Source organism: Garra rufa, chromosome 15 (genome assembly GCF_049309525.1).
Source record: "Garra rufa chromosome 15, GarRuf1.0, whole genome shotgun sequence".
NCBI classification, from domain to species: domain Eukaryota; kingdom Metazoa; phylum Chordata; class Actinopteri; order Cypriniformes; family Cyprinidae; genus Garra; species Garra rufa.
In genome coordinates this window covers 2716160-2742013 of record NC_133375.1, presented here as the reverse complement: position 1 = coordinate 2742013, position 25854 = coordinate 2716160, and the positions used below count along the sequence as shown (strand labels likewise).

At 38.6% G+C, this 25854-nt stretch overlaps 1 protein-coding gene across 1 annotated transcript in view; it reads right to left on the bottom strand.

Annotated features, from left to right (window-relative positions):
• Nucleotides 1-6613: 6613 nt before the first annotated feature.
• Nucleotides 6614-25854, bottom strand: part of ube2d4 (ubiquitin conjugating enzyme E2 D4) — a 22113-nt gene continuing 2872 nt past the window's right edge. The window contains exons 2-7 of the mRNA XM_073818986.1: nucleotides 19657-19720; nucleotides 18522-18553; nucleotides 16193-16270; nucleotides 15997-16102; nucleotides 15561-15654; nucleotides 6614-11652 (exon numbers count right to left, since the gene is read on the bottom strand). Coding sequence (XP_073675087.1) covers nucleotides 11607-11652; nucleotides 15561-15654; nucleotides 15997-16102; nucleotides 16193-16270; nucleotides 18522-18553; nucleotides 19657-19720 — 420 coding nt within the window. The 3' untranslated portion in view covers nucleotides 6614-11606. The remainder of the gene's footprint in view (nucleotides 11653-15560; nucleotides 15655-15996; nucleotides 16103-16192; nucleotides 16271-18521; nucleotides 18554-19656; nucleotides 19721-25854) is intronic.

Here is a 25854-nt window from a genome sequence, read left to right as displayed (position 1 = left end):
GCACAGCTATGCAGCAAATCATCTGATTTAACATACAAATCCTTGGGGAGAATGAATTAAAACAAATTACAATAAGATAAATCATTTTTATTTATTTATTTATTTTAACATTGAACAAAATGTCAATTGAGCTTAATTTTTTCTTATGCAAAACTTATTATTAAATGTATTAATTTTTTGTTTTTCTTTTGATTTTGGGGTAAAATACAAGCTGTGCAAAACGTAATCATACAAAATGTCATTATTATGTAATCTATCAATGACAGTGCAGTAGAAGCATACAGTTCTAAAAATTCTGAAAGTCTGGTGCTGTCTCTACACAATAAATCCAAGATAATCTATTAAACAAAAGGAGCTTTATTCACTAAAGTTGACACCTTGGAGGTTAGTCTCAGCTGTACTGAGTCTGAGGAGAGAGCTGGTTAGATGACAGGGTTTTCTAGCACAAACAAATAGCAAGGAGAGGTCATTATGGCTCTGTGTACATGTGTGTATGTGATACACAAGGTAGTACAGTACCAATCAACAAGTTAAAACAAAGTAAACAGTACAGTACAGTTGCTTATACATTGATGGTTAAGGCTAAGGTTTTATTGGGGGGGAAGGTGAGAGAATGGAAAAAAGATCCCTGATATCTTGCAAATAGCTGCGGAAAAAAGGTTGTAGCCTACCAGAGTGCAAAGCATGCTATACTGCCTTAGCACAATCTCAAAAAGGGTCACCAAGAGAAGCGACTCGTGATTCCAGGCTTGACTGCATTTGAGCTGATGACTGGAAGACGACAAATAAATAGCAAATAAATAAATAAATAAAACGTAACATTCTACTTCCAGATGCACAACCAGTGAGCCACATTTAGCAGTGAACAATTTGCTGATACAAAGACCAACGATCTTTGAATCAAAGTTAGATGATGGCATTACGTTTTACATTCAATTCAATTCAATTTAAAAGAAAAAAACGTATCATTTACACATCACACCAATTCCAAAACTAGCTGATGACTATTTTGTGTAAAACACAAAAGGAGAAACTTTGAAGCATGTTCACGCTGCTCTTTTCCACACAATGAAGTGAATGGTGACTATAGCTATTAAAGGAGCAGCTGACTTTCAGAACAAAAATGTACAGATAATGTACTCACCCCCTTGTCATCCATGATGTTTATGTCTTTCTTTCTTCAGTCGTAAAGAAACAATGTTTTCAGGATTTCTCTTCATATAATGGACTTCTATGGTGCCCCCGAGTTTGAACTTTCAAAATACAGTTTAAATGCAGTTTCAAAGGGCTCTAAATGATCCCAGCTGAGGAAGAAGGGTCTTATCTATTGAAATCCAAGATGCTCATGTCTTTCTTTCTTCAGTCGTAAAGAAATTATGTTTTTTGAGGAAAACATTTCAGGATTTCTCTCCATATAATGGACTTCTATGGTGCCCCCGAGTTTGAACTTCCAAAATGCAGTTTAAATGCAGATTCAAAGGGCTCTAAATGATCCCAGCTGAGCTAGCGAAACGATCGGATATTTTTCTAAAAACATTTACAATTTATAGACTTTTTAATCTCTACACAGAGTAAACACAGAGCTAGACAAGACGAGCATTTGAGGTTAAAAAGTATATATATAGTCTTTTTTTTTTTTTTTTTTAGAAAATAACCCGTCGCTTTGCTAGATAAGACCCTTCTTTCCTCAGCTGGGATCATTTAGAGCCTTTTGAAGCTGTATTTTGGAAGTTCAAACTCGGAGGCACCATAGAAGTCCATTATATGGAGAGAAATCCTGAAATGTTTTCCTCAGAAAACAAACTTGGATGACAACACTGTAAAAAACAATTTGTTGGGTCAAGTTAAAATAATTTGTTACCCGACTGCCTTACAATTTTAAATTCAGTTAACTTGAAATGTTCAGTTGTACTAAGTGACAACTTAGATATTTTAGTTGATTCAACTCAAAATTTTAAGGCAGCTGGGCAACAAATTATTTTAACTTGACTCAACAAATCGTTTTTTTAACAGTGAAGGGGGTGAGTACATTATCTGAAATTTTTTGTTCTGAAAGTGAACTACTCCTTTAAGCAACAATTGCAGTTCCCTTCCGAGGGAACTCTCACCGCGTCCCCTAGGGGTCGCTATTGGGGAACGCTGCAGCGTGACTCGTGTCTGAAGAATGCATAGAAAAACTCCATGAAATGGCCGGCGACAGCGTATGACGTCACTGCGGCGCGCACGTCGCTGCTGGTACGTCACTACCGGGCGACACAGTATAAAGAGTCGCCGAAGTAAACATACAGCCTCTTCGCTGTCTTCAGCTTTCTCTTTGTCTAGGAGTGCATATTCTCTCACCGGAGGCCTGCTGGTGACGTGTGTGGTAATCTGATACCCGCACTTTCACACTGCCCGAGCTGTGAGGGAAGAACGCAAGCAAGATTACCTCTTGAGAGAGTAGAATGCGATCGGTGCATTCATTGCTTGTTTGTAACGAGAGGCACGCTCTCATACCCACTTGCTACGACTCTCTGCTACGTGGGTGAGATAAATTACAGCTCGTCCAGCTCCCGAGGGACTAATGGGCTTATCGCGAAAACGCAGTACGCAAAAGAGGGAGGTGAGTTTCTCTGTTCCTCATTTTGCATGAGTGTGTTTGCCTCTCGCGGCATTAACAGACGCATTCGCGGCGTCGCCAGCGGCTCCTTGCTTGTTTATTCCCGAGGGAATTTGGCGTCTGGGCGGAGTTTGTTTAGCTCCCGCGGGAGCCGAATATATGCTGCGCGTCGCGATTGTGGAGTTAATTTACTGCCATAAAATATGTGTGTGCATGTATATACATATGTATGTTTTGTATGCTTATATGTGTACATATAAAGGGGAGAGATTTTCCTAGACTAGTTCGACCATGATTATGCAGAACAGTCTTAGTAACTACAGCTGTCTGAGGCTAGCTGTACGTTAACTCTTCCTACTTTAGGGCTGGAGGCTTTCAGTCAGTTTTACCTCTGGTAGTCCTTCCTACACATACAGATATCTGCGGATATCTGTGTGTGGGCTTACTGATTACTTTTTGTTTGGAAACATAAAAGTAGTTCTTTAAGCTCTTGCCTAGATGGTGCTGTCTCCCCTGCTAGGGTTTAAATAGACAGCCCACTCTGCTGGGTTGGGCTGTTTTCAGGAGGACTAACCGGAGGTCTTTCACTGATCTGTTAGTTTTTCCCAGGCTCTTTGGCCTTTCTGGATTTATGTGATTTGGGCTAGGTAGATCACTGCCTTTGAGTCCTTCACTCCATGAAGGCCCAGGTTCGAGCCCTACAACATGAGCTCCCTGCACGCAGCGGTTCTTATGTCCCATAAGAACCTCCATTACCGATGGTCTGGATTTTAACTCCTTAAACAGGTTTTGTTTGAGTTTGAGTTAAATGCAGGTCACTCATGGGTGAGTACGATCCATATTTTTCTTTTAATAAAGAAAAAGAACTTAATACTGTCTCAGGCCTGTGTGTTGTGTTTTTGCTTTTCAGAGAAAAACACGACGAGTTTACGTCGGATGCTCCCCCTCTGATCCTACGGGTTATGGTTACGGCAGTGTTCGTCCTATCCACGCCACAGGTCGTGCGGTAAACCACCCTCCCAGCATTTGTTAGACATAGGACTTATGTCCTCTTCAAGGTAAGCTCCCTAAGTTTCTTTCTTAGGATTGCCCTTGGCATGTTTAACATTTGTCCTTTGCAGGCCTTTTTCTGAGAATCCCTCTTCCAGACTCTCTCTGTGGACTTTAGATCCTGTGAAGTGATCTTATCAGCCGAAGGTTCTTTCCAGCACCTCCTGAGTTTTGTCTCCAAGGAGCAATTTCTCAGTTCTCCAGTAACTAAAGTAGCACTCCCCTTTCCGCGGAAAGGGTTTATTCAGAGTACCGCTTCTCGCTGACAAGCCAGGCTTTCTCCCCGGTTCATCTGGGTTAGGAGCCTGTCCCTCTTGTCCAGGCTGATTCTCACTCTTCAGGCTCACACTCGAGCTGGGCTCTCCCCTTCCCAAGGGAAGGGTCCCTAACGAGCGCCCCCTCGATGGGATGGGCGTTCCTCCCTGGCCTTCAGGGTTAGGAGTCTATCCTCATAAGTTCCTGCTCCGGGGGATTTATGTCCCGTTGAGACAGGAACATAAGTCCACCTAGACTGGGGTCTGTCGATCCCCCTGTTAGCCCGAGGGCAGGGTCGATTCAACCGAGGTAGTACTCCCCTTTCTGCAGAAGGGGTTTATTTAGAGTACTGTTTCTCGTTGACAGAGCCAGGTTCTCCTCCCGGTTCATCTGGGTTAGGGGCCTGTCCTTCTTGTCCAGGCTGATTCTCACTCTTCAGGCCTCACGCACGAGCTGGGCTCTCCCCTTTCCGAGGAAAGGGTCCCCAATGAGCGCCCCTCGTTGGGACGGGCGTTCCTCCCTGGCCTTCAGGGTTAGGAGTCTGTCACCATGACTATCCAGGAGCTCCCTTCTCAGGAACCTGAAGTAACTTTAGTAGCTCCCCTTTCCGCGGAAAGGGTCCTCTCAGAGCTCTTCAATGACAGCAGCTCACCTTAATTCAAGGTTCATCAGTAGCACCACTGTCGTGTGGACAAATTCCCCTTTATTTGGGTAGAATCTGTCATCAGGCTTCCTGAGTCAGGTATGATTGCTCCCCTTTTTAGAAAAGGGTTCCTCTCGAGCGCTGCTCCTGGCAGGAGGAGTAAGCTCCCCTTCTGATGAAGGGTGAAATCGGAGCGCTGCCTCCTGGCAGGCGGGTTTTCCTCTCTGTTAATCAGGGTTAGGAGCCTGCTTGCGCCTGACTTCCGGGTCGAGTGTCACCTCCCCTTCAGGCTTTATGACTAACTAGGAGTTACCCCCTTTTTTCAGGACCTTGAAATGACCTTACGGCTGCTCCCCTTTCTGCGGAAAGGGTCCTACTAGAGCACCACCTTCTGGCGGGTGTTGGCATTTCTCCCTGCTTCTCAGGGTTTTGAAACCTACCCTTAACATGCTAGAAGCGAAGGCTCCTACGATTGAAGCCTCCTCAGGCTGTTGGCAGCTCACCTTTTAGGGTTCCCTCAAAGCAGCGCCACTGCCGCATGGTGAATTTTTCTCCCTTGGCTAAGGAAGAAATAACCCCTATCTTTCTCAAGGTCCTGATTTGAGCACGTTCGCTCCCCTTCTCAAGGGTCCCGTTTAGAGCACGGCTCCTAGTGGGATGAGTATGCTCCCCTTACAAGGAAGGGTAATTTCTGAGCATCACCTTCTCCTAGTAGGCATCTATGTGGACTGGGTCTAGTACGCTCCCCTTTACACTAAAGGGTCCCTTCAGAGCCTTTTTAAGGACGGATGTTCCTCCCTGCAAGTCGGGGTTAGGGGTCTGTCCGCTGTCTGCGTCCACTATATGATGGTCAGTAGCTCCATGATTTCATCAGTCGACTAACAGTTTGCGGACTGTCTGTCCTGATTGGGGTGTAGCATTGCTCCCCTCTCTAATCAGGGAGGGTTCCTCCCCTATTTTAATTCTCGTCATCCTATGACAAATCTGGAGCTTTAATATGAAACCCCCAAAATGGGGGAAAACACAGTCTCCAAATCCCATTTTACTAGGGTAAGTGTCCCACGCTAAACCCTGGGCACTTTCTGAAATCCACAATAGTGGTAAGTGCGCACGGAATCTTTGTGCACTTCCTAAAAATCCACATAAGTGGTAAGTTCCCACCAAGTTTTTGGGTTCTTTTCTAAAATCCTATACGGTATGGGTTACGCGGTACTCGTTCCCATTTTTTGAGTTGGTTTAAAACCCCGGTCTCCCTGGGCCCAACTTCACTCGATATCACCTCAGATATCTCCTGACCATCTGTTATCCAGGGTGCGTTATCTGAGGATAACCCCTGCTAGAACGGTCTCTGTCTTGGGACAGGCCTGTTAGTCGCTATTTTTGAGTCAGTTCACTGAGGGAACTAGACTCAGTAGTACTGGCAGTTCCTGTTCTAGTTAAGTCTAAGTATTAACTTAGCCGTTCCTCCGAAGGAATCTCCGATTCCAACCTGAGCTGTGCTCTGGGTCCTTTGACCCATTCAGGTAAGTGAGTAACAGTTCAGGCTTTGGCCGGGGAGGTTACGTTCTGACAGCTGTCACCTCGTCCTATAGGGATAATTCCTCACAGAATTTACACTTAGTGCTCACTACTATGCACTCCCCTCAGCATGGAGACGTTGGTATACCGTTCCCCAATAGCGACCCCTAGGGGACGCGGTGAGAGTTCCCTCGGAAGGGAACGTCTCTAGGTTACGTATGTAACCCTAGTTCCCTGAGAAGGGAACGAGACACCGCGTCCCCTAGGCTTCTTCCCATGCTTCGGACGAGAAGCTTCAGACAGTGAAGCGGCTGTATGTTTACTTCGGCGACTCTTTATACTGTGTCGCCCGGTAGTGACGTACCAGCAGCGACGTGCGCGCCGCAGTGACGTCATACGCTGTCGCCGGCCATTTCATGGAGTTTTTCTATGCATTCTTCAGACACGAGTCACGCTGCAGCGTTCCCCAATAGCGACCCCTAGGGGACGCGGTGTCTCGTTCCCTTCTCAGGGAACTAGGGTTACATACGTAACCTAGAGACGATTTCAATAAACATCCACTAAAATTTGAACTTTTATGGCACTTTTTAATTTGGTACCATCTGCTTTCATTATATAGAAAACAGCAGCGTGAACATATTTTAAAAATTCTCTGTGTGCTTAAATGATTGCAGAATTCACATTTTAGAGTAAACCATCCCTTTAAAAGCATATCCAAAGCTATATCAATATTCTTCGTGAAGGTACCGTATATGGTGCTAAATATAATTATGGCAATATTTAGCCCTTTTCAGGGAGTCTTGAGCCATGGGCTTGTGAAGAGCAGCACCAGGAGGTGAGAGTGAGGAGATGTTTACACTTTGAGGCTTCCCAACCTCCCCGAGCTCCAGTTCAGACGAGTGAAGAAATATTTTTTCATTCTGCTCCGTGTAAACATCTTGATCATCCACCTCTAAATAGGCAGCCACGAGTTAATGAGTGCATTTACAAAAAATTAATTTACAGTAAAAGTACTCGAGTCCAGCACCTGCGCTGGTCACACATCAAGCGTACCATCTACTCGGTCAAACGTTAGTAATATTAGTGACTACAGGAACAAGAGTATCTAAAGATTATTAAGGATTACACTCTTGCAGACAGGTTCGTAGAAGAAGATAAATGCTAAAGAGCCGAAAAATATTGCATTCATACGCTATGACGTGCCCATTGCCTGCAAATCTGAAAGGGGCATAATCACATTTGGCAGAAATGGTGGCTTTCTTTTCTTTTGTCTTTTTTTTTCCCCACACAGTCCCACCATTCAGCATTTGCTCCCTCTTTTTTCTGCAAGCATTTGGGTGATTTTTTTAAGACGAGTATAAAAATCTGCCTTGATTCCTAAAGCAACTTCACAATACTTATCAAAACAAATACTTACACATCTGCCATATCATGCACATGCGGCTGAAGTGAATTCAATTCGGTGGCCATTCGCACAAGACGCGTTTTTGCATTAAAAACAGGTTGATGGAGCTTTCCACATACAAAATGTAGAGTAAATATGGTTACCGTGCCCCTAGATTCATCTGATTGGTCCATTCTTTTAAATCCGTTTCACTGCGCATCAAATGATGAACAAAATAGTTTTTGAAAAAAGACGTCCGTCTAGCGCATGTTTACACAGAGCAACATTAAAAACGCAGCGCAAATGGAAAGCAAGAGTAGGTCTTGTGTGAACGGCCAGCTTAATTCTGAAAACGACACTCAAGTTAAATAAAGAACATGTGAAAAGGAGATATGATTATAACCAAATAAAAAAAGAAACATTTTGTGTCTCATAAATCAAAATAACACTGTGTCCTAATGAGATGCAATGCAACACGATTTTGCTTTAGTCCTAATCAACAGTGATACTGATAAGTGACGAGTGACAGCCGATTTGAATTAATTCAATTTTCTTTTTTACATTTCTTTTTTAGTTTCTGCTACCTCGTGGCCAGTGTTAGGAAGTAACTAATTTCATGTAACAGCGTTATGTAAGTAACTGTAATCTGTTACAGTTACTGAAAAACAAATGTGTAATTAAGTTAGTTACTTATGAAAATGTTAACGATTACAAAGTGGGTTACATCTGAATACTTCTTGCATTAATATTTATTATGTCTCATGATTTTAAATCTGTATTTAAACTCAGAACAATTGTGGTGGCTGTGCTTTAAAATTAAATTATTTCAATCTTAATTCAAAAGATGAAGGATTTTAAAAGTCGGTTTGATTGTTTCTAATGTCCTCAATTATAACTCGCTTTGGATAAAAGTGTCTATAAAATGACTAAATGTAAATTTAAGAAAGTAATCACTATACCCTTAAAAGTTCACTATTGAGGAACCGTCATTTGTAGTGGTGTCCAAAATCGCCCCATAGCCTTAAAAGTTAACTATTGAGGGAACCACAATTTGTAGTGGTGTTGAAATCACTCCTATACCCTTAAAAGTTCACTATTGAGGGAACAGCCATTTGTAGTGATGTCGAAATTGTCCCTATACTCTTAAAATTTCACTATTGGGGGAACCACAATTTGTAGTGGTGTTGAAATCACTCCTATACCCTTAAAAGTTCACTATTGAGGAACCGTCATTTGTAGTGGTGTCCAAAATCGCCCCATAGCCTTAAAAGTTAACTATTGAGGGAACCACAATTTGTAGTGGTGTTGAAATCACTCCTATACCCTTAAAAGTTCACTATTGAGGGAATTGACATTTGTAGTGGTGTCGAAATCGCCCCATAGCCTTAAAAGTTAACTATTGAGGGAACCACAATTTGTAGTGGTGTTGAAATCACTCCTATACCCTTAAAAGTTAACTATTGAGGGAACCACAATTTGTAGTGGTGTTGAAATCACTCCTATACCCTTAAAAGTTCACTATTGAGGGAATTGACATTTGTAGTGGTGTCGAAATCGCCCCATAGCCTTAAAAGTTAACTATTGAGGGAACCACAATTTGTAGTGGTGTTGAAATCACTCCTATACCCTTAAAAGTTAACTATTGAGGGAACCACAATTTGTAGTGGTGTTGAAATCACTCCTATACCCTTAAAAGTTAACTATTGAGGGAACCACAATTTGTAGTGGTGTTGAAATCACTCCTATACCCTTAAAAGTTCACTATTGAGGGAACCGTCATTTGTAGTGGTGTCCAAAATCGCCCCATAGCCTTAAAAGTTAACTATTGAGGGAACCACAATTTGTAGTGGTGTTGAAATCACCCCTATACCCTTAAAAGTTCACTATTGAGGGAATTGACATTTGTAGTGGTGTCGAAATCGCCCCATACCCTAAACGTTTACTATTTGAGGGAAGCACCATTTCTAGTGGTGTCGAAATCGCCCCATACCCTTAAAAGTTCACTATTTGAAGGAAGCGCCATTTCTAGTGGTGTCGAAATCGCCCCTATACCCTTAAAAGTTCACTATTTGAGGGAATTGACATTTGTAGTGGGGTCGAAATCACCCCTATACCCTTAAAAGTTCACTATTTGAGGGAAGTGCCATTTCTAGTAGTGTCGAAACTGCCCCTATACCCTTAAAAGTTCACTATTTGAGGGAAGCGCCATTTGTAGTGGTGTCGAAATCGCCCAATACCCTTTAAAGTTAATTATTGAGGGAACCACCATTTGTATTGCCATCCAAAATCGCCCCATAGCTTTAAAAGTTCACCATTAAGGGAACCGCAATTTGTAGTGGTGTCGAGATCACCCCTATACCCTTAAAAGTTCACTATAGAGGGGAACCACAATTTGTAGTGGTGTCGAAATAGTCCCTATACCCTTAAAAGTTCACTATAGAGGGGAACCACAATTTGTAGTGGTGTCGAAATAGTCCCTATACCCTTAAAAGTTCACTATAGAGGGGAACTACCTATACCCTTAAAAGTTCACTATAGAGGGGAACCACAATTTGTAGTGGTGTCGAAATAGTCCCTATACCCTTAAAAGTTCACTATAGAGGGGAACCACAATTTGTAGTGGTGTCGAAATAGTCCCTATACCCTTAAAAGTTCACTATAGAGGGGAACCACAATTTGTAGTGGTGTTGAAATTGTCCCTATACCCTTAAAAGTTCACTATAGAGGGAACTGCAATTTGTAGTAGTGTCGAAATTGTCCTTATACCCTTAAAATTTCACTGTTGAGGGAACCACAATTTGTAGTGGTGTCGAGATCACCCCTATACCTTTAAAATTTCACTATTGAGGGAACCGCCATTTGTAGTGGTGTCCAAAATCACCCCTATACCCTTAAAAGTTCACTATTTGAGGGAAGCACCATTAGTGGTGTCGAAATCACCCCTATACCCTTAAAAGTTCACTATAAAGGGAAACCACGATTTACAGTGGTGTTGAAATTGCCCCTATACCCTTAAAAGTTCACTATTTGAGGGAAGCGCCATTTGTAGTGGTGTCGAAATCGCCCAATACCCTTGAAAGTTAATTACTGAGGGAACCACCATTTGTATTGCCGTCCAAAATCGCCCCATAGCTTTAAAAGTTCACCATTAAGGGAACCGCAATTTGTAGTGGTGTCGAGATCACCCCTATACCCTTAAAAGTTCACGATAAAGGGAAACCACGATTTGCAGTGGTGTTGAAATTGTCCCTATACCCTTAAAAGTTCACTATTTGTAGACGTGTTGAAATTGCCCCATACCCTAAAAATTTCACTAATGAGGGAACCACAATTTGTAGTGGTGCCCGAAATCGCTGCATACCCTTAAAAGTTCACTATTTGGGGAATCTCATTGCATCGCGTCTGGTTAGGACATGGTGTTATGTTTAGTTTTTTTATAGCACAAAGATATAAACTTACTTGACTTTTTTTATGACCTCCATTTGTTCAAAAATCAAATCACATTTTCTCATTAGGACACAACCTTTTCCTAATCACATTCATAGTGTTTTATGGGATAACACTGAAACGGCAGGAAGTTGGAAGGCGGAGACTACAGTAAGGTCTTTCTGACATCCAGTTTTTTTTTTTTTTACATTCTATCGCCAACTGTTAAAAATGAAAGCGCACACACAACTACGGTTTCCACAGAGACTCCGACGGGACGGTGCGATGGTTCAGACACGATCGATCCTGTATCGCCGGCATTCCAACTTCAGCCCAACGTTTCTTCATTCAGCAAAACAGTGATGACAAGAGTAACACTGAGAAAATCACAATGACATTAATAACAGAACTAACAGTAGTACAAGTCTAACTTCCTGGGTTGTGGTACCCCGAGGTTTGTCCGGTTTTACAGTTTTCCTGGAGTTAGTCCAGGCTAAGCCGTTGTGACGGCGGATCTGGGAGAACGGCACATGACAGCGGATTCAGCACATAGCGGCCAACGTGTACCAGCGGCTCTCACCTCCTCACCTCCGCCTTCTGCTCCTCTTCCAAGGGTCTGGTGTTTGGATGTCCCCTCCCCTCAACATTCACTTCTTTTGACTCCTCTTGTTCAAAGTAAAAACACGTTTCTCTGTCCGTTTGATTCTGTAGTGTTTCAGTCGCAGGCACTCTCACATGGCGTACTTTTGCGTCCATTCTCTTGCTAGTCTGTTGTACCTACAAGCAAAAACAAAACACACTCTTATGATGTAATTTATGCCACAGTTCTGTTTTATTTAGTTTTATTTATCAGTGGGCACTTTACATTAAGTGGATATAATGTGTCTCAATCAGCTCCCTTGTTTAGTAGTCAGGGCACTGATCAGAGAATCAGCCATTTTAAGGGCTGTCTGGAACATACGCTCCCTAATGAAAAATCCCTCAATGCGTCACAAATTCTAGGGAGCATCAGTGCTCATTATGCTCCCTTACGGAAAAAAACGCCACATTTCTAAAACACGACACATAAACCGCATGAGCCAATGCGATAAATATAATGACATGCAATGGAAGATTTGGAAGTGTCTGAGAGAGTTTGTGGCTCAAGAACAGATCTAGTACAAAATTACTTAATCAAAACTAACTACTTTCGGATAGCTGGTTTTAAACTGTTTTTTTTACTGAATTAGCTGGTTTTAACCGTTTTTTTTGCGACATCAAGGCTACAAAATGCTAATCATGTTTTAGCTAGTTTTCATCTGTTTTAACTTGTTTTTTTACTTTTTTATTTTATTTTTGCTAAATCAGCTTAGCTAAAACATGCTAGCAACATGCTAGTCAAGCTAAAAACATGATAGCAACATGATACAGTAGCAACATGCTAATAATGTTAAAACATGCTAGGAAAATGCTAACATGTTAATTATGCTAAGAAAATGTAAAAACATGTTAGTCATGCTAGAAACATCATAGCAACATGTTAACAACAAAGTAACAACATGTTAATCACGTTAAAACATGATAATCATGCTAAGAAATGGTGACAATATGCTAATCATGATTAAAAACATGCCAGCAACATGTTAACAACACGGTAGCAACATGTTAATTATGTTAAAACATGCTAGGAACATGCTAATCATGTTACAAAAATGTTAACAATATGCCAATTATGCTTGGAAAATGTTATCATGCTAATCATGCTAACACAATATAGCATACTAATCATGCTAGCAACATGCTAATTGTGCTAAGTACATGAAAACATACTAACAGCATGATAATCATGCTAAAACATGCTAGCAACGTGTGTATCTTGCTAGAAACATGCTAATCATGTTAAAATATGTTAAAATACCTGATTATCATGTTACAACCATGCTAGCAACATGTTAATTGTGCTAAGAATGTGTTAAAACATACTAATCAAACTAGAAACATGTTAACATCATGAGAATTATGTTAATACATGCTAGCCACATGCTAATCTAGTTAGAAACATGTTAACAACAAGCTAACAACCTGATTATCATGCTAAAACTTGCTAGCAACTTACGTATCTTGCTAGAAACATGGTAACAACATGCTAATCATGTTAAAATATGTTAATATGTCACACTAGAACATGCTAACAACCTGATTATCATGTTACAAACATGCTAGCAACATGCTAAAACATGTTACCCATGCTTAAAACGTGCTACCAACATGTTAAATCATGCTAACAACATCTGTGTAATCCATCTAAACTTTAAAACTTCAAGCTTTTACAACTGCTTCAAACTTTCAAGCTAGACATTTGCTGTGTCCCAATTCGCATACTATCCGTCCTAAATAGTATTCGAAAATAGAATTAGTCCCAAATCGTAGTATGTTTAAAAAGTATTCCAAAAATTCTTGGATGGTCTTCTACTTAACTTCAGAATTCGAAGTGCGGATCAATGCACACTCTAACGGCTAATATTGCCCACAACACATTGTGCCGTGAACGAGAATTCGATTAGAACTACAAACACGCATAAAAAGTGTTAAAAAACTACAAACATGGCGGATATGCGCGACCAACTTACAGATAGAGAAAGGGGTTTGAGTGATAAATAATCAGTGTGTAACCTGATAAAAAAGTTAGTTATTTATATTTCATGTGCAGCAACTTTATGAACTTTTATAATGATAGGTTTGGTCATTAACGTTTAAATCCATAATTATGCAACACAAGAGCAGAGTCCTCGGCATGAAAGACTCCTGAATGAACATGCCTCTTCATTTCTCTCTAAAACGGTAGAAAATTAAATTAAACGAAATGTAGATAATGTTAACTGTGATGATTGACAGGGCAGTTTAAACAGTGACAGGATTCAGGCAACTTAGCAACAGAGCATCCGTTAAAGAAGCAGTTATGACGAAGCAGTATGTCCCAAAGCCTGCCTACTATTCTGCTACATACTCAAAAGTATGTACTTTTTCTTCACAAAAAGAGTACATACTTTTAGTGCATAGTATAAGTAGGCGAATTGGGACGCAGCATTTGTCACGTCAACTTCAAAGTTTGTTCTGAATATAAGTTATGTCATTGAGTGATTATGTAAATAAATCAGTTTTTGAACTATAAACAAACTGTCCAAAAGCAACAGTTCATGCAAATGAATCAAAGGTCCCACTTTACATTAGGTGGCCTTAACTACTATGTACTTACATTTAAATTAATAATTTGGTACAATGTACTTATTGTGTACATACATGTTTTTACATTGTAGTTATCTTTTTTTAAAAACCTATATGTAATTACATTTGTAATTAATTTCTATAATTACCACTGTTGACCATCCCTTAAAACCTAACCCACCCTTAAACCTACCCATACCACCAAACCTGTCCCTAACCTTACCCATATCCCACCTTAATAGAAAAAAAAAAGTGTTTTGCAATGCAATATGACCACGTTAAGTACATCATACTTATTTTTTGTTGTAAGTACATGTAGTTAAGGCCACCTAATATAAAGTGTGACCAAATCAAATTTCCACGTTTGCCCGAGGCTCCTGATTGCAGGTAATAATATTGTAAATAATGTTCAGTTTCTTGCACAGAACAATCGTTTCGCTTCATAAGACCTCACTATATCCCCAGGTGCCATGGGTTTTCATTTTGTATTGCCTAATATGCTTTTTTTGACAGTAGCTGTTGACTTGCATTCTGATGACTACATATTGGATGGCCTGAGAGAGTGAGTAAATTAACAGCAAATTGTCATATCTATCTCTTTAACTATTTTAGTAACTTGTGACCACAGTCAGCTAACAATGCTTTTAGCAAAAGCACCTGTCTAAAACATAACGCTGAACAAAGCCAACTGTTTTTGGTCAGAAAATGTCTGCCAGCCCCCATCCAAGCTGACAGAGCTTGAGAGGTGAAAAGTTGAGGCAAAGAATGGCAGATAATTGCCAAATGCAGATGTGCAAAGCTTGTCACATCATACCCAAAAAGACTTGAGGCTGTAAAGGTGCTTCAACTTCAGTGTTTTATTTTTAATAAATTTGTAAAATTTGCAAATCTGTTTTTTTCTTTGTCATTATTATGGTGTGTGGAAAGTAAATTTTACAAATTTATTACAAATAAAACACTGAAATAGGCACTGAGCTCTACAGGCGGTTATCTTGACCTCAGGACTTGGTTTTTGCTCTGATATGCATTTTCAGCTGTTAGACCTTGTGTAGTAACATCTAGAAGCAATATGAATGCCCCCCTGAGCTAAATTTCGAGTGTCCCAGAAAAGGGTATGAATACTTATGCAACGGGATCTTTTCAGTTTTTTATTTTTAATAAATTTGCACAAATGTTAAAAACCTATTTTTTGCTTTGCCATTATGGAGTAGGGAGTGTAGACTGATGTGGGAAAAAAGCAATTTTAAGTAGTTTAACATAAGGCAGCAGCATAACAAAATGTGACAAAAAAAATAATAATAATTTCGCAAGGCACTGTATCATGTGTTATAATCTTGACATCCATCAAATAAAAGCTGAAAACATCACAAGCATTGAAGTACTTTTCATTTGTATGAATTCAACTGGCTTTTCCAAAAATACGCATTCGATCAAAATTTTTTTTTAAAAGCCATTCAAATGTGCATGTAATGGTCACTCACTTTTCTCTGTCTGCTTTATATGTATGTGCGATCTCAGGTACCAGTGGGTCATCTGGGTTCGGGTCACATAACAGGGAGCAGATGGACAACAAGACTAAAAAAAAAAAGATGGGATCACATTAAAAACATATAATATCAACATCCTGTTCGTCTCTACTGCTGGAGTGAGGAGCTTCGCTCACACTGCTCTGTGTTTGTTTGTCATATAACACAAACAGCTTCTCGTGGAGTGATCCAAACTAGGTCATTGCTTAGAACAAAGAGTAATCACTGCAGTCTGACAACATCACCCACACAGGGCTCAGCGCTCTGCTATTAGCCAGAGACAACAAGGCTCTACACAACTCAAAACAAACAGTCAGAGTCTGTCCAACAAGTGCTCAAGCACATTTACTTTTTTATTTCAAAGTGCATTGAGACGTTGCCTGAATCTTACCTTTGGATACAGTAAGTGCAGGTGACCATTGAGATCGCAGGATGTCCAGACAAATGCTGCCGTTACTGTTAATATTGGGGTGGTAGATTTTTGTTGTGAATGCGACCTGTCGATCAATGCAGAGAGTATTGATTACAGCATTGCAAACCATTTGACAAATGTCTCCAAACACAATGAATATCACAAAGCAACTGACCTTTGGTGGTTTAAAGGGGTAGTCTGTTGGGAAATGAATCGTGAGGAAGAAAACCCCTCCTTGATATGGACTGTCATTCTAAAAACCAAAACACAGCTTTGCTAATGTGTGCATGTACTGCAACTGTCACTAAACGGGCAATATTTTGACATGTTACAATATTTACAGTTGAGGTCAAAAGTTTACATCCCTGTTTCAGAATCTGCAAAATGTTAATTATTTGACCAAAATAAGAGGGATCATACAACATGCATGTTATTGTTTATTTAGTACTGACCTGAATAAGATATTTCACATAAAAGGTGTTTACAGTCCACAAGAGAAAATAATAGTTTTATATAGATTTATAAAAATGACCCATTCAAAAGTTTACATCCCCTTGATTCTTAATACTGTGTTGTTACCTGAATGGTCCACAGCTGTGTTTTTTTGTTTTGTTTTGTTTAGTAATAGTTGTCATGAGTCTTCTGTTTTTTTTTCTGAACTGTTAAACTGCCCACTGTTCTACAGAAAAATCCTACAGGTCCCACAAATTCTTTAGTTTTCCAGCATCTGTGTATTCGAACCCTTTCCAACAATGACCGTATGATTTTGAGATCCATCTTTTCACACTGAGGACAACTGAGGGACTCATATGCAACTATTACGGAAGGTTCAAACACTCACTGATGCTCCAGAAGGAAAAACGATGCATTGAGAGCTGGGGGTGTAAACTTTTGAACAGTATGGAGATGTGTACATTTTTCTTATTTAGCCTAAATATCTTATTTTTTTCATTTAGTACTGCTCTTCAGAAGCTACAGAAGATATTTACATGTTTTCCAGAAGACAAAATAATTATTACAAAATTTATCCTGATCTTAATGCATTATGTGAACATCTTTTATGAGCTATCTTATTAGAATTAGAGCATTTTATATGACCCCTTTTATTTATTTTGGTAAAATAATTAACATTTTGCAGATTCTGAAAGTGGGATATAAACTTTTGACCTCAGGTGTATATGTATGTTAACGTCAAATTAATTAAAAAAAAAGTAACATTCTGTTAGTTTAAAGGACTTTTTACATTAATCTTTTTATGTACAGTGTATACAAACATTCACAGTGCAAAATTTATGCATGTGGAGATCAGCAAATCAGAACAGAGGCTATTTAGCAGTGTTAAAAGTACAGTAACCTGGTTATTTCACACTTCATTAACATTGTAAGTGGGCTTCTAAAAGAAATTAAGTTGCCACAAAGGTGTTAAATGTCCCTTTTAAAAAATTTAAAACTTCTTAAAGTGATACTCAAAAATGTAAAAATGTCCCCATGATTTAATCACCCTCAAGCCATCCAGGTGTATATGACTTTCTTCTTTCAGACAGAGTTAAATAAAAAAAAAAAATGTCCTGGCTCTTCCAAGCTTTATAATGGCTGTGAATATCTGTTGAGATTTTGAAGCCCCAAAAGTGCATCCATTCATCATAAAGTGCTCCACACTGCTCTGGAAGATTAATAAAGATGTGTTTGTGCAAGAAAATTATCTATATTTACAACTTTATAAACCGCAATCTCTAGTCGTATGTTCCAGCGGATGACTTCGAATGTGGCTGTAGTGTGACGAACGTGAAAGAGAGCAAAACAAAACACTGGTCATATATTAGAAAAGTACAAAATGAGGATTTGTAAGGAAAAATGTTGGAGGATTTCGATATAAACCAAGAGAAGACGGTTTTTGCTTTACTGTAAACAAAACTTGGTTCTCACGAGACTAGGATATTCTCACCGGGGAATATGCAATGCCCTACGTCATCCGCTGGAACGCCACTCTCTCATGAACACACATACGACAGTTAGAGGAAACTAGAGATTACAGGTCATAAAGTTTTAAATATAGATATTTTTCTTAGTCAAACACATCACTTTGCTTCAGAAGGCCTTTATTAACACCCCGGAGCCGTGTGGAGTACTTTTTATTATTGGATTGATGCATTTTATTGGACTTCAAAATCTCAACACCCATCCACTGCCATTATAAAGCTCAGAAGAGCCAGGACATTTTTTAATATAACTCCAACTGTATTCTTCTGAAAGTAGAAAGTCATATATACCTAGGATGGCTTGAGGGTGAGTAAATCATGGAGTCATTTTCAGTTTTGGGTGAAATATCCCTTAACTATTTTTAGGGTTTTAATGAATTTCCATGATATTCCCATGACTTTAAGATTTTATTCATTTTATTAACCTTAAAAGTGTATAGATTTTTTCCCCAGGCCTTTTTACAATTCACTGATATTTCATGACTGTGGGAACCCAAAGAGTAAGGCAGAAAAACAGCTACTTACCGGCCCCATTATTGTTGCCTGCCAGTGAAACACTGAAAAACATGAGTCATTATATAAAATCAATAGGCAGTATTGAAGCAGAGTGAGAACTGATCCAATGCATCCTGAAAATGGTAGTTAGTGTTGGACGATCTAAATAGGATCACTATTAGAGTGAATACATATAAATATCATTGTAGTTAAAGGAGTAGTTCACTTTCAAAAACAATAATTTACAGATAATGTACCGTTGTCATCCAAGATTTTTCATGGCTTTCTTTCTTCAGTCGTAAGGAAATTATGATTTTTGAGGAAACATTTCAGGATTTCTCTCCATGTAATGCACTTCTATGGTACCCCTGAGTTTGAACTTCCAAAATGCAGTTTAAATGCAGCTTCAAATGGCTCTAAACGATCACAGCCGAGGAAAGAAGGGTCTTATCTAGCAAAACGATCGGTTATTTTCTAAAAACATTTTTATAAACTATATTACTTTTTCACCTCAAATGCTCATCCTGTAGAGATTAAAAAGTATATAAATTGTAAATGTTTTTAGAAAATAACCAATCGTTTCGCCAGATAAGACCATTCTTCTTCGGCTGGGATCATTTAGAGCCTTTGAAGCTGCATTTAAGCTGCATTTTGGAAGTTCAAACTCGGGGGCACCATAGAAGTCCACTATATGGAGAGAAATCCTGAAATGTTTTCCTCAAAAAACATAATTTCTTTACGACTGAAGAAAGAAAGACATGAACATTTTGGATGAGAAGGGGGTGAGTACATTATCTGTACATTTTTGTTCTGAAAGTGAACTACTCCTTTAAAGACTAATTTGACTAATTCACTCTAATCCACCCTATTTTTCAATGTGGAAGTAAGCTGTTTTCTGGTAACGTGTGAAACTTCCAGTTCATAAGCTGCCGTAGGGAAATAACAGGAAGAATAACAAAGTGCAGTAAACTGTAAAGCTGTTTGCACAGCCAGTGTGTTCATAATTAAGATAATACATTAAAATAGCATGGTAAGACACACCAGTTTGCAATATCAAGTACAAGTGTACAGCTGAGACGGGAAGCCTGACACATTCAATTTACAAATGGCCACATCCACTCTAACAGAAAAAATAAGGTGGACAGTAACTCATTGTAATACTCACAGTCCTCTCCAACCGGACCTGCTGAACACTGGGCTGGAGGATCTCTCTGTAGGTCTGTCAGCTCCTGATGGAAAAAAACAAAAAGGCCATGTCATGAAAACAGCATTTCTGGTGCATGAATTGTTTATTTGATTATGAGTGTACTTCAGGTAAAAAAAAAAAAAAAACTCATAAAAGACACAAAGGATTCTTGGTCTGATCGAAATGTTATTAGCCAGGATACTTAACTTACTCAAAATGCTTTCTAAAAACAGAATTTGGCTCATGTTAGTGTAACACCGTTGCCAACACATACTCCTAATGCTTTGGCTCTGAGGTTTGTTTCCATATTGAGATAGAGATAGATTCAGGAGCTCTGCCAGCACAACCAACGCTACGGCAGTCATCCCATAGTACCTTACAAACGGCTCTGAGAATAAAATATGGCTGTATAAACAAAGGGTGTGACTGAAAATATCAGGGTGTATAGAAATATCAGTTGTGGGAAACAGGCTATTTGTATGTCCTTTTTTTAAAAGACAAGATTTTTCATATATTTTTATGTAATTTATTCCCGTGATCAAAGCTGAATTTTCAGCATCATTACTTCAGTCTTCATTGTCACATGATCTTTCAGAAATCATTCTTATATGCTGAGTTGATGCTCGAGAAACATTTCTTCTTCGTACGTTCTTCCATTTAATACAGTGCCTTGCAAAAGTATTCATACCCCTTCATTTTTTTCACATTTTGTTTTGTTGCAGCATTATGTTAAACTGCTTTAAATTACTTTTTTTTCTCCACATCAATCTACATCTCATACTCCATAATGACAAAGCACAAAACAGGTTTGTAACAACTTTGCAAATTTATCTGAAATAAAAAACTGAAAAGATCCCGTTGCATAAGTATTCATACCCTTTTCTGGGACACTCGAAATTTAGCTCAGGAGCATTCATATTGCTTCTAGATGTTCCTACACTTCAAATGGAGTTAAACTGTGGCAGATTCATTTGAATGAGTATGATTTAGAAAGGCACACACCTCTCAGAAAAGGTCTAACAGCTGAAAATGCATATCAGAGCAAAAACCAAGTCCTGAGGTCAAGATAACTGCCTGTAGAGCTCAGTGACAGACTTGTGTTTAGGCAATGATCTAGGGAAGAGTTCAGAAAAAAATCTGCTGCATTGAAGGTTCACAGAAGCATTATCCATAATGGAAGACGATTGGAACAACTAGGACTCTAGAAAATGTCTGCCAGCCCCCATCCAAGCTGACAGAGCTTGAGAGGTGAAAAGGTGAGGCAAAGAATGACAGATAATTGCCAAATGCAGATGTGCAAAGCTTGTCACATCAGACCCAAAAAGACTTGAGGCTGTAAAAGAGCTTCAACTATGTACTGAGTTAAGGGTATGAATACTTATGCAATGTACTTATTTCAGTGTTTTATTTTTAATACATTTGTAAAATGTGCAAATCTGGTTTTTGCTTTGTCATTATCGTGGTGTATGGAGTGTAAATTGATGTGGGGAAAAACTAATTTAAAGCAGTTTAACATAATGCTGCAACAAAACAAAACGTGAAAAAAAATGAAGGGGGTATGAATAGTTTTGCAAGGCACTGTGTGTAAAAAAATACATTTAATATTAAACCTTCTGTTTTAAGAATTTTTGATGAAAATAGAAAAAATAGAGATAAACAAGTTCCACGATATGTTTATTAGCGTTCAGCGCTGGCATTTGACCCAGTTTCTATCTTAAACTTGTCGTTCAACAATAATATAACTGTTGCTACAACATCAATCTGAATTAAGGAAACTTAATCTCCATTTCTGCTTTTTATAAAAGCGTTGGACAATATTTACATTGTCCTGTTTGTCTGTTGGCTATCAACTTCTCTACTGAGGTTTGTTTGTATTCTGACAGTGTGGCTCAGTATTTGGCATCAGGTGTATTTCTGTAACGGTTCTGAATCATTCACCTGAAATATCTCATATCTCATCCTCATGGCCATGTCAGCCCACTAATTCAGCTCTGGAGCGTCTGTTAGTATTGCTAGAAGTTACTGTCTGACTCACAGCGGCCGAAACGCCTCTCTAAAGATAGACGCAGAGCGGTCAGCTGTTCACCGACAGCACTTTCAATAACTTTAACTCTCAGCATGAACATAATAAAAGGCTTTAATGGATCAGTCCATCATATCTAAGACTGTTTACAATAACAGAGCAACATTAAATGTCATTAAGTGACATCAGTGCAGGAAATAAAAGAATGAGCCGCCCCTTAAACTATCTGACCAAATAAAACTATATACAGTGTTTTAATTTATCCTTCCTAGAAAAGACTACAGTTTTGATCAAATAAATGTGTATAGTTAAAGGTCGAAAATATTGTCTCAAAATCATAATTATCTATATTTTCTTCAATGGTGGAGTCCAGTGTATTAAATAACATATTGCCTGTTTTCACACTTGTTTTTTAATTTCTGATATCGTAAACATGATCATTGCACAAGTCTGATCCGTATAAAATGACCTCTGGCAGGAGCAGCACAACAACACACCACATACTGTGTTACATCTGTGCTGTTTTTAAAGGGGGCGGAGCTTTTACAGTCTATTGTTGTTCTGTTGGTGACTCTTTCTTGACCCTTTGTTGATGTAACATAGCATTCAGTAATTCAGTTAAATGTCTGACATCTATTGTTAGCCATGGTTCTGTATTATAATTAGTATAATACATAACTATATTATAATTAGGGGCCAAGCACCGAAGGTGCGGTGGCACCTATTGTATCCGTTGGCGTTCTTATTCTTCTTCTTCCGTTTCTTCCGCCATTGCGTCTATGGCAGCCCATAGAACCGCTTGCGGGAAAGTTGTATAATTTGGCACACTGATAGAGGACAGTCTGAAATGTCACTGAAGCTAATTTGGAGTCTCTAACTCAAACTCTCTAGCGCCACCACTTGTTCAAAGTTTAATTTTCTTTTTGGTATTAACTTTTGAACCGTAAACCACAAAATCAAAAATCGTAAGGTTTATTATTATTTTTTTTTATAATTAATTGTTTGTAAAACCTACTTTTTCGAACTCGTCCTAGACGGTTTGTCTGATTTTCACCAAAATTGGCTCAGATCATCTTCAGACCATGCTGGCAAAAAGTTGTGGAATTCAATTTGTTTAGACAAACCGTTCTCGAATAACGCGCTAATGAATTCTACGAAAAGCATGCAAAAATGGATGTGAGGCCATATCTCCGCAACACTTTGGAGTATTGAGACCAAACTTGGTGTGTGTTATAAGAAGCATGACCTGAGGCTACCTGCAGTGTTTCATCACAGTGCCACCTAGTGGTCAGGAGATATGAAAATTGGCTATTTTTGCTTATTACTTCGCAGTGCTTTGGCCAAAAATCTCGAAACTCGTCCCGTTAGATTCGGAGGAGCATGCCGAGTCGAACCATATCCAATTTTCCCATGTCAGCCATTTTGGGCGTCAGCCATTTTGAATTTTGTTATAAAATGCTATATTTAAGAATGCATTAACGTATTGTTACGAATCTCGGTATGTATCTTCGTCACCATGCCTTGACAGTACTCAAAGTTTGGTGGTTATAAGGAAATTTAGAAAAATGCTAATAACTTATGAGAAAAATGGTTTATTGTAATGAAAGTGATCTCAAAATATTCCTTGGGTTAGGCCGAGAACATTGATACCAATTATGCCAAAATTGGCCTAACTTCCTGTTCGCCATTTTGATTAATGTAGAAAAACTTTTTTTTCGAACTCCTCCTAGACCGTTAGTCGGATTTTCCCCAAATTTGTTATGGATTTCGTGTCGATATTCGATTTTCATTTAACGCATCAACAAATTTGCTGGAAAGATGCCAAAACGCATCTGAAGCTGTATCTCTGCAAAGCTTTGAGATATTTGCACCAAATTTTGTATGTGGCATTATCACCTCACACTGATTACACCACATCAATTTGGTAACAGTGCCACCTATTGGTCAAGAGTAATAAACCATTCATTAACTATCAATTATAAAACGGACAAAAATGCTAACAACTGTAGATAGCATTAGCCTATTGTAATAAAGTTAGTCTCAAAATATTCCTTGGGTCATGCGGACAACATAGATACCAATTATGCCACAGTTGATCAAACTTCCTGTCCGCCATTTTGGTTTATTTTGAAAATCTACTTTTTCGAGCTAGTCCTAGACCGTTCGTCTGATTTTCACCAAAATCTAGTCAGATCATCTTTAGACTGTGCTGACAAAAAGTTATGGATTTCATTTAGATAGATGAAACCGTTTTCGTACAGCGCCTCTACAAACTTTAGGCTTGAGGCCAAAATGACTCCAAGGCTTTATCTCTGCAAAGCTTTGACATAAACACACCAAACTTTGTGTGTGCCTTTGTCACCTCACACTAAACACACCACATCGATTTGATAACAGCGCCACCTGTTGGTCAAACATAATAAGCTATTAAATCATATCAGTAGGTGTTCTACATCACTTTTCTATCATTTTAACTAAAATCATCTGAAAATGGCTTCCTTTTACTCATTGTTGCAGTTGGTCTGCTGTTCCTGCCATCCTTAGCTCCTCATTTTCCCCTTTGAGTGCTTGGCCCCGTAATTGCTGCTTGCAGCTATATTTCTGTATTATAATTAGTGCTGTCAATTGATTTAAAAAAAAAAAAGTTATTAATTGCACATTTTTTATGAAATTATTTGTGATTAATCCTACCTAACATTAAGTTTTTAAATATGCTTTTATATTGCAATGGTTTCGACATAAGAACAGTATATTTTTTATATTTGTTAAATATTGTTTCTATGACTGAAGGTCAGTATTACTGATATCAATATTGCTGATGTCTCTAGGAAATTGTTTTTTTCCCTAATATTTAGCAATTGACTATAGCCATTCACCATTACAGTATAATCGAGAGCTATCAATGTTAACATTTATTAGACTTTAAAAAATAACTTCTAATTTAAGTGGATTTAAAACAATATTTACATCAACCCGTTATAATAAATGTCATATTTACATTTGCCCTTCAGCAAATAGGAAATATACAGAAATTTAATACAGTTACTAAATTAAATATATATGAATGGTCAAAGCTACAAAAGTTATTACTTTTTTTTGCTTTTGATTAAAGGATTGGTTCACTTGACCATGACCTTAACACTAGAGTGTATTGAACCTGAAATATCCCTTTAAAAGAGCAGTTCACTTTCAGAACAAAAATTTACAGCTAATTTACTCACCGCTTTGCCATCCAAGATGTTCATGTCTTTCTTTCTTCAGTCATAAAGAAATTACGTTTGAGGACATTTTAGGAATTCTCACCATAAAGTTGACTTCTATGGTGCCCCCGAGTTTGAACTTCCAAAAAGTAGTTTAAATGCAGCTTCAAAGGGCTCTAATCCCAGCCAATCCCAGCCAACTAAGAAGGGTCTTATCTAGCGAAACGATCAGTTATCGGTTATACTTTTTAACCTTAAATGCTCGTCTTGTGTCATTGTGTTGCGCATGCGTACTCGGTGTAATCCAGGTCAAGACAGTTAGGGTATGTCGAAAAACTCTCATCTCGTTTTCTTCTTAAACTTTAAAATCATCCAACATTGCTTTTTTACTTCTTTTGTTTTTTGGTAAAAGGCATTTGATCTCCTTTGCGTGTTCACTTTGTAAACACTGGGTCGGTACTCCTGCAGCGATGTAGGATGGTTTTGAAGTTGGGGAAGAAAACAAGATGGGAGTTTTTCGATGTATTCTAACTGTCTTGAACCAGAAAAAACTGTTCATGACAAGTGTTTGAGGTTAGAAAGTACATAAATAGTGAGTTTATTTCGAAAATGACTGATAGTTTTTCCTAGATAAGACCCTTCTTCCTAGTCTGGGATCATTTAGAGCCCTTTAAAGCTGCATTTAAACTGCATTTTGGAAGTTCAAACTCGGGGGCACCATTGAAGTCCACTATATGGAGAGAAATCCTGAAATGTTTTCCTCAAGAAACAATTTCTTATCGACTGAAGAAAAAAAGACACAAACATCTTGTTGTTCACATTTTGAACATTATTGTTTCCTTTAAAGGATTAGTTCACTTCCAGAATGAAAATGTCCGCATAATTTAGTCACCGCCTTGTCATTTAAGATGTCTTTCTTCAGTCAAAAAGAAATTAAAGTTTTTGAGGAAAACA